Raw genomic sequence first — 15,560 nt, 5'->3', positions numbered from 1 at the left:
GAAGCAAACTGGCAAAATAAAGGCCTGAAACCCTCACTCCCATTTTAAATATAATATGTAGATATAAAGCATTAATGTAGGGAATAAGGGTTTCACAATTAAAATCAATGGCAACTTAATGGTTTCTGGAACATACTTATGTACTGTGGATTCCATCTTTTACCTATAATCTTCTATACCTGTTTTCCTATGTCTTGTGACTACTGTCTGCTTTTGTGCTATTCTAATAACTTTGATATGAAAATAAATACTGTCAAATAAAAGTTGTTTTTGGCTCATCACTCCATTTGATTTCACCTCACCTACTGCTGAAGCATTTACAAGTACAGTCATTCCCACACCACTGATGGCAGTTAAATTTTTCTTAAGAATATGGAGGGGCCTCTGAGAATTCAGCTCAATCTTGTCTCAAGGTCCTGTCAAAATTCTCCCTGACCCAGAAGATGAATTCTCAAATTCTGGCCTAAGTCATGCCCCCATGAACTCTGTACAATGGCAGGAGACCATCTACTACTTGAAACAGTGATTTTTTTAAGGTTTTAACACACCTATGGGGATGATATTCCTCATTGAGTTTACCATGATGTGAGTCCATTATGCAGGAGAACTCAGGATGCAGTTCCTGGCTTAAAAGGCATCATCAGTGGGTCCCACCTGAAATCACCTCCAGTATAGTAAGCAAACAGTGGCCATTGAAAGGGGTGTGTGTGTGTGTGTGTGTGTGTGAGTGTGTGCACGCACGTGCACATGCATGTTTGTTAGTCCCATCTTGAAGCATGACTTCTCTCTAGAATATTTACACATGTGGTGTGGAACTTCTACCCTGGAAGGACCTGGAAGAGAGAACCCAAGTGACAATACTCCAGTTTAGTTTGGACTTTAAAAAGCTTCCATCAGAGAGAACCTCTGGCAGGTGACAGGAGAGGTTGAATAATGGGGGGCGATTTCTGCTGTCTTTGTGGAAAAGCAATTTCTTGGAAACTGGACACTTAGAAAATGTTTGGGGCTGAGGCATGTCAACCAGCATGTAGACCACAGTCTTCCAAAATTTTAGGAATGGTGTCAGATAGAGAAAAGACTCTGAGAGTGTGAGAAACTCCCACCTACCCATCATATCAAGGCTGAATCTCCTTTAGGCCTAATTTATTATTTTATCGTCAGTTATAATCTGGCTTCATGCTCTTTAAGGATAGAGCAGACCATTAGTATAATGGAATGTTCTATATAGATTGTGGTAGTGTTTACAAAGGTGTATAAATTTTCAAAATGCATTAAAAGGCACCAAAAATACATATATGAATTATACATTAATACAGTTGATTTTTGATTTTTAATTATTTACAGACACTTACTTTGATTTTTTTTTTTTTTTGTCTTTTGTTGTTGTTGTTGTTGTTGTTGTTGCTATTTCTTGGGCCGCTCCCGCGGCATATGGAGGTTCCCAGCCTAGGGGTCGAATCGGAGCTGTAGCCACCGGCCTAAGCCAGAGCCACAGCAACGCGGGATCCGAGCCGCGTCTGCAACCTACACCACAGCTCACGGCAACGCCAGATCGTTAACCCACTGAGCAAGGGCAGGGACTGAACCCGCAACCTCATGGTTCCTAGTCGGATTCGTTAACCACTGCGCCACGACGGGAACTCCTGATTTTTAATAACAGTAGTAAAATAGATAATGGTTAGTAATTACTTATTGCTCATTTACTCTGTGCCATTGTTTTAAGTAACTGACATAGGTTAACTCAGAAAATGCCTCCAAGAAGGACTGTAGGTAATTGCTGTCATATGCATCTCTCACAAATGAGGAGACTGAGGGACACCAAGGAGAACTGCCTTGCCCAAGGTCACACAGCCATATGGAAGGGGGAAGGGAATAAATACTCAAGTAGTGAAGTCAATAAGCCATGTGGCAAAATCAGAATCTGGGTCTCACAATATACTGGGGATTCAAAATTCACTTTTATAATTCTAAAAATTTTAGTTCTAACTTTGGGCTATTATGAGTAAAGAGTCTATGGACATTTTTATATAATTCTTTTTAAAAATTTTATTTTTTGATTTTGTTTGTTTTTTTTTTTTTTTGTCTTTTGTCTTTTGTTGTTGTTGTTGTTGCTATTTCTTGGGCTGCTCCGGCGGCATATGGAGGTTCCCAGGCTAGGGGCAGATTCGGAGCTGTAGCCACCGGCCTACGCCAGAGCCACAGCAACGTGGGATCCGAGCCGCGTCTGCAACCTACACCACAGCTCACGGCAACGCCGGATCGTTAACCCACTGAGCAGGGGCAGGGACCGAACCCGCAACCTCATGGTTCCTAGTCGGATTCGTTAACCACTGCGCCACGACGGGAACTCCAGATTTTGTTTTTATACAATTATTTGTTTTCCTGGGAGTAAATATCTAGAATTGAAATTGTTGATTTTAGGTAAGATATCATTATCTTTACAAGGAACCATCAAATAGATTTTAGTGCTATTGAAGGTTTAATTTGTACTTCCCTGATGACTAAAGTTTTAGACATTTTTCCTAGTACTTAGTGGTTATCTGTATATTTTCTTTTGTGAAATGCCTGTTTTAATCTTTTTCCTTTTCCCTCACTTAAACTCTGTATTATTATTGCATCATGAATATTCTTTACATATTGTAAATGCACACCTTTTGATAGATATATCTAATAGAAACATCTTCCCCCAGCATGTGATTTTACTGTTTCCATTAGAAAATCTTGAAAAGCAGACATTTTTAAATTTCATAAATTCCAACTTATCTTTTTCACTTTTATGTTTTATACGCTTGTGTTACATCTTAAAAATGTGTGTGCCTCGGAGTTCCCATTGTGGCTCAGTGGTTAACGAATCCGACTAGGAACCATGAGGTTGTGGGTTCGATCTCTGGCCTTGCTCAGTGGGTTAAGGATCCAGCGTTGCCGTGAGCTGTGGTGTGGGTCGTAGACAAGGCTCGGATCCTGCGTTGCTGTGGCTGTGTCAGAGGCTGGCGGCTATGGCTCCAATTGGACCCCTAGCCTGGGAACCTCCATATGCCGCAGGAGCGGCCCAAGAAATGGCAAAAAAAAAAAAAAAAAAAAAAAAAAAAAAGTGTGTGCCTCTAAGCAGTTTTTGTTTCCTAACAGAAATGTTGTACTGCTGGCTATTTGGTTTAGGTTTGTGATTTATTTTGAATAAATCTTTAATTAGGTATAAACATCAAGGTGCACTTAAAATATATGAATATCCAATTATTTTAATCACCATTTTTGAAAAAAAATATTTTTTTTCCCATCAAATTGCCCTGGAATATACACCAAAAATCAACTAACAACTTTCAGTTACAGTTCAGATCATTAGAGAACAGGAAAGAGCATTGCTCCTATTCTTAAAACATGAAAACAGCTGCGAAGACTATACATTAACAACTTTTCTTGAATACATCACATTCATCAGGTTACAGGGCAAACAAAACAAACAAACAAACAAAAACAGCCCAAAGTCTGGTGAGCTAGGTGGCTGCAGCGTGAAACAGTAGCCCAAGCAGTTGCTTAACTGAGACAAAGAATACCAAATGTCATATAAAGTGATTGTAATGTAAAAGCTAAACAACATGCAAGATCAGCTGGGTTATTTCAGCAGAGAGATGGAAAGAGTTTAAATGCTAGAAATAAAAAACATACAATAAATGAAGAATGCCTTCAAAGGGCTCATCAGTATACTGATACCACTGAGAAAATATTTAGTGACATTGAAGAGAGAGAGAGAGAACACAGATGTAGCATTTATATACATTTCTATCTGTATATGCTTCAATATGGTATTTCTATTAGTGACCCTGAGATGATATAATAGTACACAGAAAATGTTGTTTGACTTTGTTGGAAAAAGACAGCTTAGTAACAATGGCCTTTCCTATATGCCTGTGTCAGGAGGCAGCAGGAGAAAGGCAATGTGGTATAGAATTCTGAATTTTCAGATACTTTCTTTAAAAGATTTGTTATTAATACACACAGGGCAAATCATACCAGAGTAGTTACCAAGTAAGGGGTACATAACTCTATTATAATGCAGTTGAGTTCCAATACACGCAAAACAAACACCTAAGTGGCACACATATAAAAACTCACATGGACGAACAATAGAGAGAGAACTCAGAAAATATTCACATACATTCAATACTGTGCAGTTTATGCAATTTATTTCTTGTTTTTTAAAGCTTCCTAGTCTAGTGAATGTTCACGAACCAATATTGTTATATTTCATTAAATGTATTAATATAACATGTGAAACAATAGTTTTGATATAACACAAAGGCTATTTTTACCTTTCTCAAATTGATAAAACTGTCCCTTATAACAAACTCTGAGGGATATTAAAGTTTCATGACTTGTTGAAAGCTTTCACACATTCACAACTCAATTATCAGATATTTATGACAGCTCATTTTCTGGGTAAAGGATTACCTACATATGTTGAAATATCAGATTATCTTTCCCTGATATTTACCTAAGGGGGAAGAGTTAAAAATTATGGTCATTCAGGATGCTGTCTGAGGTTTCTCCTGTGTTATGTTTCTGATATACATTGAGTTCATGTGCCCACAGAAATCATATTCATAGGTTTTGTTAACTAAGGGTGGGTAAGTATATGTCAGTATTAAGTACACCCCAAACCTATAGAAGCTCATCAGAGAACAAGTTTATTTCATTATGGCAAAAATCTGTGAACATGTAGGAGAAACTTTCATTCAACAGTCACTCTTTGGTCCTATTTTTTTCTGTTTTGTACTCTTTCATCTTCTGTGCATGAGCCCCTTGGTTTTGCTGGGGGTAACATTCACTCCATTCTAAGGGATAGGAGAAAATATAAAGACTTCAAGAGATGTATTTAGTAAGATTTGTCATTGGTTAAAAATACGATCTCATATTTTTAACTATCACTATCCAGACATTAAAAATATGATCTCATCTGGATGGCAGGGTAGTTGAGAAATTTAGACTAGGTGTGGCATGAGGGAGAAGAGGAAATGGTTCCTGAACAATTAATAGTCATTACATGTCATAACGATATGTTGTTACCCTCTGTTAGTTAAATAAAGATGTGACTTATAGTTAAGATTCCCCACATCTATAACCTTGATTTTGTCTCTGCTGATATACTGTGAGGTCTCTACCGTTATGTATTTTCTGCTTTACTGAGAAAGCTGGATTTTAGCTAAAGGTTATCACATATTTATTACATTCTCAGTCTTCTCACTGTTAGATTTCTCTGCTGATGAATGAATTTTGATTGCTGGCACAGTTTACACATTTTCATTACATTCCCAGAGTTCTTCTGCAGTGTTAGTTTTTTGAGGATTAAATGTATGAAGTATTTCTTGTATTCATTATCTTTTTAGAGTTTCTTTGCTGAATTGAGTTCTCTGATGTACAATGAGGACTGCACCCAGGATGAAACAGCCCATATGAAATGTATTCCAAGAATTTCTCTCTTGTGTTAAGTTCTCTGATGTTTAGTGAAAGCTGGTATCATCCAGACGAAATTCCAAGTGTTTTATTCTATTCATAGGGGCTCTCTCCTATGTATTTTATTTTGTATTGTGAGACTTGATTTCCAGCTCAGAGTGTTTTCATATTCATTACATTTATATGTTTAATTCCCCATGTGGGATTTCTGATGTTCTCTAAGGCTTGATTTCTGGCTGAAAGTTTTCTCACATTTATCACATTTATAGGGTTTCTCCCCAGTGTGAGTCCTCTGATGTACACTGAGGTTTGATTTCTGGCTAAAAGCTTCTCCACAGTGATTACAATTATAAGGTTTCTCTCCTGTGTGAATTCTCTGATGTTTTCTTAGGACTGACCTCTCAATGAAAGCTTTGCCACATTCATTACATTCATAGGGTTTCTCCCCTGTGTGAGTTCTCTGATGTCCTCTGAGATTTGATTTCTGCCTGAAAGTTTTTCCACACTCATCACATTTATAGGGTTTCTCCCCCGTGTGAGTTCTGTGATGCACTCGGAGATTTGATTTCTGCCTAAAAGCTTCTCCACAATGATTACATTTATAGGGTTTTTCCCCTGTGTGAATTCTATGATGTCCCCTGAGTTGTGATTTCTGACCAAAAGCTTTCCCACATTGATTACATTTATAGGGCTTCTCCCCTGTATGAGTTCTATGATGCTTTTTTAGACCTGATTTCAGTTTGAAAGCCTTCCCACATTCATCGCATTTATATGGTCTTTCTCCTGTGTGAGTTCTCTGATGATTCCTTAGGCCTGACAAATGGCTGAATGATTTTCCACATTCACTACATTCAAAGGGTTTCTCCCCTGTGTGCGTCCTCTGATGTACTATGAGAATTGATTTATAGTTGAAAGACTTCCCACATTCATTACATCCAAAAGGTTTCTCTCCTGTGTGAATTCTCTGATGTATTCTTAGGCCTGACTTTGCACTGAAAGTTTTCTCACATCCATCACATTTATAGGGTTTCTCTCCTGTGTGAGTTCTCTGATGTTTTCTTAGGCGTGACTTCTCACTGAAAGCTTTCCCACATTCATGACATTCATAGGGTTTCTCTGTATGACTTTTCGGAAGCTGAATCAGGCGTGAAGTCATAGTGCAGGATTTTCCGCGTTCATTACATTCACAGGGTTTCACTGTTATTGGAGTTCTGTGATGTACACTGAAAGTTGACTGGTAACCTAATGTCTCTGTACATGTGTCATAGTCAGAGGATTGGTCTATTGCATGAATTTGTTGGAGCACTGGGAGGGCTGAATTATGGCTGAAATTCTTTCCATATTCAAAGGGTTTCACCCCTAAATTAATCTTTTGCTGTTCTCTAATGTGTAATTTTTGGCTGAAAGATTCCCCTTCTGTGTCTGTCCTTTGAGTGTTCCTACTGAAATTATTTCCGTTTTCAGTACATTCGTATTTACTAAACTCATAGTGACTCTTCTCCTCTGGATGATTGCTCTGAGATACTATCAAGGTTGATTTATCACATTGATTTTCCCCAAATTTATTAAATTTATAAGATTTCACTTTGGGGTGGGTACTCTTAGGTGTAGCAATGGTAGTCTTTTCAAGAAAATCTTTCCCACATTCATTATATTTAAAAGCTTGCCGCAAAGTCTGAATTGTCTGATGCTGAATAACTTTGTCTTTATGTCTGGAGGCTTTCACACTGCTAGTATAAGCAAAAGATTTCTCTCCAGTATTAGTTCTGCCATCCTTAACACTGAGGAGCAACTTCTCACATACATGAGTTTTCTTTCTTGAAAACTGACAGTGTGGGGCCAATGAGTTGCGAAGAAAGTAAGTAGACCCTGTACTGTCAAATTTACAGGGCATTGTGTTTGCAGGAAAAATGTTTATTTCCAGATTACATGGTTTTCCTGAAATTTCCTGCTCTGTAGTCAATGATTTGTTGGTGAATAAAACTTGCTTCAAATGTTTGCCGTGGTTTTCTAGGCTCCTTTCTAAGAGTTCATCAGGTTGGTATTCTTCTAAAAATAAGAAAATTTAAAATATTTTATGATGTTTAATACATTTATTATGGATTGAAATTTATATATATGCCCCATTATGTATCTGACTCCTTGGTTTCTGGCTTAGTTCCTCCAAAATAATTTCAAGTGTATGTTCTCTTTTTGTTGTTAAACTTTTTGTAGTGGAAAGAGAGGAGTCTAGAAACGAAGATACATACATATTTGATATCTTAAAGTTTAATTCTTAAAACCAGGTACAGAAGAGGATATAAAGGAAAGGAACAATTAAGAAAGGAGAATATATTTAAGAGAGTTGGATCCTAGGAACAGACAAATTGGAATGAATTCAACAAAGATCTTGCACTAGTAGATAATAAAAAATATCAATCAAGAATTGCTTTCACTGTCTTTACCTGAGATAGAGTTTGCATTAGGGAAGAACACCAGAGTCTACATTCATAGTCAAATATAGCTAAAAATGATAACTGTTAGTCTATATGATTATAACTGGAGCTCCATTTTTTCCATTCAACACATTGACACTAAAATAAATTTATCATGGCACCAACTGTCTCACGTTGGAAGAAACAGAAACAGAAACATAAGTGTATCAGTGGAAATGAAAAAAAACTGGTGAGAGTCAAAGCAATTTTTCCACCTATTTTGGAGTCATCTCTCTTTCTCGGTTTTGGTACCTTGGTATTATATCAAGGTTGTTCAACAGAGAATCCTTTTTAATCATCAAAATCTTAACTTCTCTATTTTCAATTTTTCCCAAACTGGTCTTGCCCCTGTCCAATACTTAATTCTATTTTCCTGCATATCTAGTTTAAATTCACTGTAAGAATCTTAAGGATCATATGTTTCAAACTGGCTCTAGACATTTTACAAATATTCTTCTCTTTTTATGCCTTTTTTAGGGCCATACCCGCGCCGTATGGAGGTCCCCATGCTAAGGGTCCAATCGGAGTTACAGCTGCCGGCCTACATCACAGCCACAGCAACACAGGATCAGAGCCACATCTGTGACCTACACCACAGCTCATGGCAATGCCAGATCCTTAACCCACTGAGTGAGGCCAGGGACTGAACCCACAACCTCCTGGTTCCTAGTCGGATTCGTTTCTGCTGTGCCAAGATGGGAACTCCTACAAGTATTCTTTACATTTATTTATTATAAATTTCTTGTTCATGTTTGACTGCTATTATCCTCCTGCTACCCACACTCCATGCAAAAATGTCAGGCCTATGCTAAAAATATTTGAAGGCTTTGGATATATTATATTAGATACCAAGAGATGAAAGATTAAAGTGATGTAATTCAGGAAAAGAAAGTTATATGCTAACTAAATGCTCATTATATATTCTAGCTACCAATCCACTAGTACATGGTATTTTTTGTTCTAATCTTGACAGGGCTATCAGTCCTCATTAAATGGTTCATTTCCAACAATAACTTTATACTCACATCCTTTCCCAAAATTATCCTCTACTCTAGCCTTAGAACTATTTAGAATCTAGATGCCCTTCAGGCAGAGCAAAGCTATTTTCCCAGGTCTTACAACAAAAAAGGCTTGTAATATCCTCTCAAAATTTAAGCAACATTTATTTTAAAATATGAAAAAAGTTACCACCTATATCACTCATTTTAACAAGGGATATGTAGAGAGCACCCATGTATGTGACTCACAATTTTTAAAGTAAATGAAGTCACTGAAATCAGGAGGAACCTTAAAATGGATGGCAAAGTCATAGTTAAATGAGCAGCATTTTCTTTTTCTTGGTTTACTCAAAATAACAGCTCTCCTTTAAATCAATGGCACCTTATGTAATGCAAAACATATTTTATGCAGTTTGCTCACCCTTCCAAAACAAAACCCTTGCTGTGATATCCTTTGGATCTCTCTGTAATATAAATTCAGTTAGTGGTCCATAAAAGACACTGTGCCTCAGAATTACCTAGAGGATTCTTTCACACATAAGGATTCAGATCCAAATACCAACCTACATCCAATGATTAAAAAGTCCCAGAACTTTGTGGATAGTATTTTCTGAGTAAGTCAGTATGAAATCTCTCTCTACCTGGCTTTGGAATCAGCCTATGATGTTATTAAAAATATTTATATGATGAATACCAGAAAGGAAGAGTAAAACAGAGATTATTCTTTTGGGGAGATTATAATCCAGATGAGGAAAGGAGCTCATGCAGCAACTGTCTGGCAGAGAATCTCATCTTCTTTTGATACATCCATTAAATGGGTTTTAAGAGTTCACAGAAGCAAGAGATAAAGCATAAGCTAAAGTATTCCAAGATTGTATTATAGAAGTAGGAGTCCGAGCCCAAACTTAAAATGAGTAATAGTGCTTTCTTCCCATTTTCTAGCTGAGGTTAGCAATTTTATTTGCTTCTATTTCAAGAACCACCTTTTGGCTTTATAATTTATACTATTATCTTCATTACACCCTTTTCTTTGCTAAGGTTTCTTTAAAAACTTTATTGCTTAAAAAAATAAGTATATGAGGATAAAAATGTTTCCTCTAAGTTTTACTTCATCCATAGCACAAAGGGTCTAAAAACATGGTTTTCATTAAAAAAATCTGGATAGTAGACAATTCTAATTTATTCTTTGATAAAATAGTTTTTAAAGATCAATATCTTTTTTTTGTTTGTTTGTTTTCTTGTCTTTTTAGGGCTGCACCCATGAACATGGAGGTTCCCAGGATAGGGGTTGAATCGGAGCTGTAGCTGCCGGCCTATGCCAGAGCCACAGCAATGCCAGATCCAAGCCATGTCTGTGACCTACACCACAGCTCACGGCAACGCCTGAGCGAGGCTGGGGATCAAACCTGCAACCTCACGGTTCCTAGTTAGATTTGTTTCCACTGTGCCATGACGGGAACTCCATGTATCCATTATTAATTTTAAGATAGAGGGATTTAACTTTTTGTCACATTGTTTGCAATAGTATTATTTAACAATAACATCTTTATTTTGTAGAATGTATTGATATTTGCCTAAAATATTTTTATGTTTTTGTCAATGTTCCAAGATAATTTAAAAGGAGGTTTACTTGGAGAGTTCTCTTGTGGTGCAGCAGGTTAAGGATCTGGCATCACTGCAGCAGCTTGGGTCACTGCTCTTGCACAAATTCGATCCCTAGCCCGGGAATGTCTGCATGCTGCAAGTGTGGCCAAAAACCAAAACAAACAAACAAAAGTTTATTCGTTTTCAGAACAGTTATGTAGTGTCTTTGTATAGCTTTGTTTTCAAACATAGTAGATTCATTTTATAAAATATGCAATTTATAATTTCTAGACCAGAGATTGGTAAAACTTTTTCTATAAAAGGCCAGAGAGTAAATGTTTTAGGCTTTGCCAGTTATTCAGTCTCTATTGCAACTACTCAACTATGCCTTTTAGCGTGAATATATAAACAAATGGATGTGGCTGTGTTCCAATAAATGCTTCTTTAATAAAACAAGCAGTAGGCAGGATTTGACTGGCAGGCTATAGTTTGCTAAGCACTATTCTAGAGTCCACAGGCTGTGGAATGAAATCAGAGAGGGAGATTAAGGGTGACTATATCTAAGGTGTTCCTATTTCCCCTTACAACTCTTGCAGTTTTTTGTTTTATGAATCTTGCTGGTAATTTCTTTGGTGACTAATATTTAAAACCTTTAAATATCCTTTAAAAATTATCTTCTTTAGCATCCTCAAAATGTCCTTTTTCTCACCTGTTTCTGATCTGAGTTGAACCTTAAGTATTAATTAGATAAACACTGAGTTGTTTTTATATTTATTGACTTAATTCATGACTGAATTTTCAAACTTCTAAATTATTTTTTGGGTATATCTCTGATAAAATATGACAGCATGGGAGTTCCTGTTTTGGCTCAGCGAGTTATGAACTCGACTAGTATCCAAGAGGATACAGGTTCTATCGCTGGCCTCGCTCAGTGGGTTAAGGATCCAGCATTGCTGTGAGCTGAGGCATAAGTCACAGATCTTGCCGTGGCTGTGGTGTAGGCTGGCAACTGCAGCTCTGATGAAACCTGCTAGCCCGGGAACTGTCATATCACAAGTGTGGCTCTAAAAAGAAAAAAAAAAAAAAAAAAAAAAAAAGACAGTATTTTCCTCTCACTGGGTATATTTAATTCATTTACACTGGCAGTTGATATGGCAGATATGTCTGTCTTATTCCATGTCATATAGTGTGTCTGCATAGCTTTTGTTCAGGAAATATTTAACACAGCAGGCCCGAGACTGCCACCCTTAGAAAGACCTACTTACAAGATTAGCCCTTGGCTGGCATATGGGAACTTAGATTTCACAATGGTTCCCAGGATTCCCAGAACTTTAAAAACTCCTTCCAGTGAAAACTCTGGGCCCCTCATCTCTAACGAGCTTTCCAGGGTGACATTTCACATGTCCTTAGAACTACTGCTGGAGGTCTTGGAAGCTTGCACCTGGCTTTCTCTTGACCTTGTTCCATGCACCTTTTCTCTTTGCTGATTTTTCTTTGTATCATTTCACTATATGATACAAAGTCATGAGTATGCCTATATTCTGAGTCCTCCAGGTGAATTAATGTATCTAATGGTGATCAGGAGACCCTTGATATAGCTTTATAAGAAACTTTTCTAGTAACAGGTCTGTTCTCTTTGCTCTGTCAAATGTATTTAACTTCTAACAATTAGGAAGGATGCAGTTTGCTCCAGTTGTTATCCTTTCTAACAACGCTATGTAATTCCTTAATCATCTACTTATTTAGATTGTCTCTAGTAGTTTATTATTGTTATATAATGATAAAAGTAATGGTTTATTTCTCTCTCAGTTTACTCTCAGTTTTAGTTGTTTTATTAATTTTTCTTAGTTTTTATCTTTTTACTGTTAAATATACATCCATTACTTAATTTTTCAGCTTCAGCTTAGCTCCCGTCTTTTATTTTTTTTCCTTTTTTTTATAGCTCCCGTCTTTTAAAGATGAGAATATTAACATGCTGACATTCCATTCCTTTCATCAGTTGTCCCCCTTCCACATTTTATTAGATCTATTATTTTTAAAATTTCAAGTGTAAAAGCCTCTAAAAGAAGAGTGCAGAAAAAACATTTCAAATTGCTCACTTTTAGCTGATCACTTTGGATCTAATTTTCCTGGATGCCTTCTGCCAGTATTCAATAACTCACCTGGGGAACGCCTTTTTACAAATTCTTTCTCTAATAACCACGGATCATCCCCTTGTTCCAACATGAAGATCAGTTCTGGTTTTGTAAAGCAGTACCCTGTAAATGGGAAATACTTTAGTACTTGAGTTAGCTGCACAGGTTTCACTGTTTCTGAATGTGCAGAGAGGTACAGCTTTAGAAGTGGCACACTGGGGATGCTTGCTACAACTTTTTCTAGGGGCGGGGAATGACAACAAAAAACATTTGTTACACTCATAAGGGATCATCCTTCTTAAACTCTTGAGTCACAAGCCTAAATAACATTAAGTTCTAAAATGGTCAATGTCTGTGCTTTGAAAGAGATCTCACAGGGACAGATTTCATATCTGGCCATAATGGAGTAAAAGGAACTAATTTACCCCTCCATATCAGACATCTAAAAACCATACAAATTATTTGAAATAATTTTAGAAAACAGACAGAACAGACAGGGAGACTTGGAATAAACAAATGAGGTGAGCCCTGTGAATACTGCTGAGTTTGCAATCCATAGCACAAAAAGGGACCACCAAAACAGGGCCTGGCTGACTCAGTCATTTAAGGCAACAGAACTGGATTTTAAGGAAGCCATGAAAACTAGGATTTGTAAGATAAAATATAAGAGAAGAAAGAGCTATACTGATACAGAGTCTTGGAGATCTGCAGAAGGATCTCCTAAGTACCAACTTTTGAAAGCACTTGAGGTTGGAGAAAGACCAGTGAAAAACACGTAGACTGAAACATCACTTAAACACACAGAGAGGTGGGACGCTTCTGTTTCTACTAGCCAGGGTAAAAAAACTTCCTAATCTATGGCTAATTGGTTAGAATAAGCAGAGGGTATTTACTGCCTTAGTGGAGGAGCCAAATTAGTCCTAGACTAAAATGAGCTCCGAATCCAATATAACAAAGCTTAAAGCAAACCTTGAAAGGATCATATTAACCCATATTAATTCTCACTTTCAGAACTCTCTTAAAAATAGTAAATTGTCTTTTAAAATAACAACAATGGGAATTCCCGTTGTGGCTCAGTGGGTTAAGAACATAACTAGTATCCAGGAGGATGCAGGTTCAATCCCTGGCCTCACTCAGTAGGTTAAGGATCTGGTGTTGCTGTGAGCTGTGGTGTAGGTCACAGACACGGCTTAGATCTGACGTTGCTCTGGTGGTGGTGTAGGCCAGCAGCTATAGCTCCTATTTGACCCCTAACCTGGGAACTTCCACATTCTATGGGTGCAGTCTTAAAAAGCAAAAAATAAATAAATAAAAAAGAGAGCAAATGAACCTACATCAAAAAAATAAAGTAACAACACAGTACTATGACAATATACATAGTACTATACAATATACATAGTATTGTGATCATACTACTATGATCACAATAACACTGCCAAAGATGGAAGGTAAAAAATGGAAAATTATTGTAAGATTCTTAAAATATATATGGCATAATAAGTTAGTAGTTGAAGGTAAACCATAACAAGTTAGAGATATATACTGTAAATGCTAAAGGAACCTCCTAATCACAGAAAAGAGGCACACCCAATAAACCATTACATAGATGTCATGAAATCATTAAAAATACAGATCCTTTGGAGTTGTTTGGTGGCCTAGTAGGCTAAGGATCCAGTGTTGTCACTGATGTGGCTTGGGTCACTGCGATGGCACAGTTGGATCCCTGGCCTGGGAATGCCTACATTGCTGTGGGCGTGGCCCCCCAAAATTTAAAAAACATAAATGTTTTACTTAGAATACCTTTAAATTCACAGGAAAGTTGCAGAGAAGGAATTCCTGTATAAACTGTGAACTATTTATCCTACTGTTGACATTTTATATTACTAGATTTGTATACCTATTAATACTAGATTTGTATACCTATTAATATTAATTATTATTAAATAGAATTTATACTTTATTCAGATTTTCTTGTGCTTTTTAACCTAATCATTTTTTTTCCTGTTCCACAATTCCATCCAGGATACCACATTACATTTAGTTATTATGTCTCTTTAGCCTCCTCTAGACTGTTAAGGGATAATTTTTTTTTCTTAAATAATCTTGACAGTTTAGAGGACTCTGTAAAAAGGTCCTTCAGTTTCTGTTTGTCCAATGTTTTCCTCATAGCTGAAAAATGGGTTTATATTTTTCAGAGAAACACCCCAGAGGGAAAACACCCCTCCCATTCCGGAAAATGGTAGACTCTGGTTTAAAAACAAAAAGTACTTGCTACTCTGGCTGATACATTCCCATGAGTCTTCAATGGATTAAAATGTATCATGAGTTTCAGCTGCAAATTATTACAAAACTTGCACAATCTAATCACTTGGTGCTCAGAAAAGATCTCAATATCCTAAAAACTCGCTGAAATGAACAGGCTAATTCTCCAATTCTGACAGAAGAAAAACGTTAAGTGACCGACTCTTACGGTTTGGGGCTAAAACGGAAGGTGTGGTTGACGGAAGGTTGACGGGGTGTGCAGCTGATTCGCGGTAGAGAAATCTCCCCTCTGTGTATCTACCACACCAGCAAAAAAAGCTTATAAAAAATTAAACTAAATATACATGGCAGTGTGGGGGGGTGTTCTTACCCCCCCCCCCCGCTTCTTACCCTATCTTATCAGGTACATGCTATCAATATGACTTATCATTGATGATAACCTGGCTGAGGTAGTGTCTGCCAGGGATGTCCCACCCCTACCCTCAACTATCCGCCCTGCACTCTTTAGAAGGAAATCACTAGGCACAGACCACTAAAGGGGTGGGGAGTTATATTCCACCTCCTTGAAGGTGGAGTCACTACATATTAATCACTAGTACTAATTACATACTAATTACACAAATTGCTAGTATTTTGTGTCAGGCATTTTTCTGTCCTCT

The 15,560-nt window shown here is 37.1% G+C and overlaps 1 protein-coding gene across 3 annotated transcripts in view; it reads right to left on the bottom strand.

Moving 5' to 3' along the window:
* ZNF782 (zinc finger protein 782) overlaps positions 3,147-15,560 on the bottom strand; it is a 57,689-nt gene continuing 45,275 nt past the window's right edge. For all 3 annotated transcript variants that reach the window (XM_021064572.1, XM_021064571.1, XM_021064573.1), the window contains 2 exons: positions 12,667-12,762; positions 3,147-7,497 (listed from right to left, as the gene is read on the bottom strand). In XM_021064572.1, coding sequence (XP_020920231.1) covers positions 5,636-7,497; positions 12,667-12,762 — 1,958 coding nt within the window. In that variant the 3' untranslated portion in view covers positions 3,147-5,635. The remainder of the gene's footprint in view (positions 7,498-12,666; positions 12,763-15,560) is intronic.

Source organism: Sus scrofa, chromosome 10 (assembly GCF_000003025.6).
Source record: "Sus scrofa isolate TJ Tabasco breed Duroc chromosome 10, Sscrofa11.1, whole genome shotgun sequence".
Taxonomy (NCBI): domain Eukaryota; kingdom Metazoa; phylum Chordata; class Mammalia; order Artiodactyla; family Suidae; genus Sus; species Sus scrofa.
This window is presented reverse-complemented; position numbering and strand designations above follow the sequence as displayed.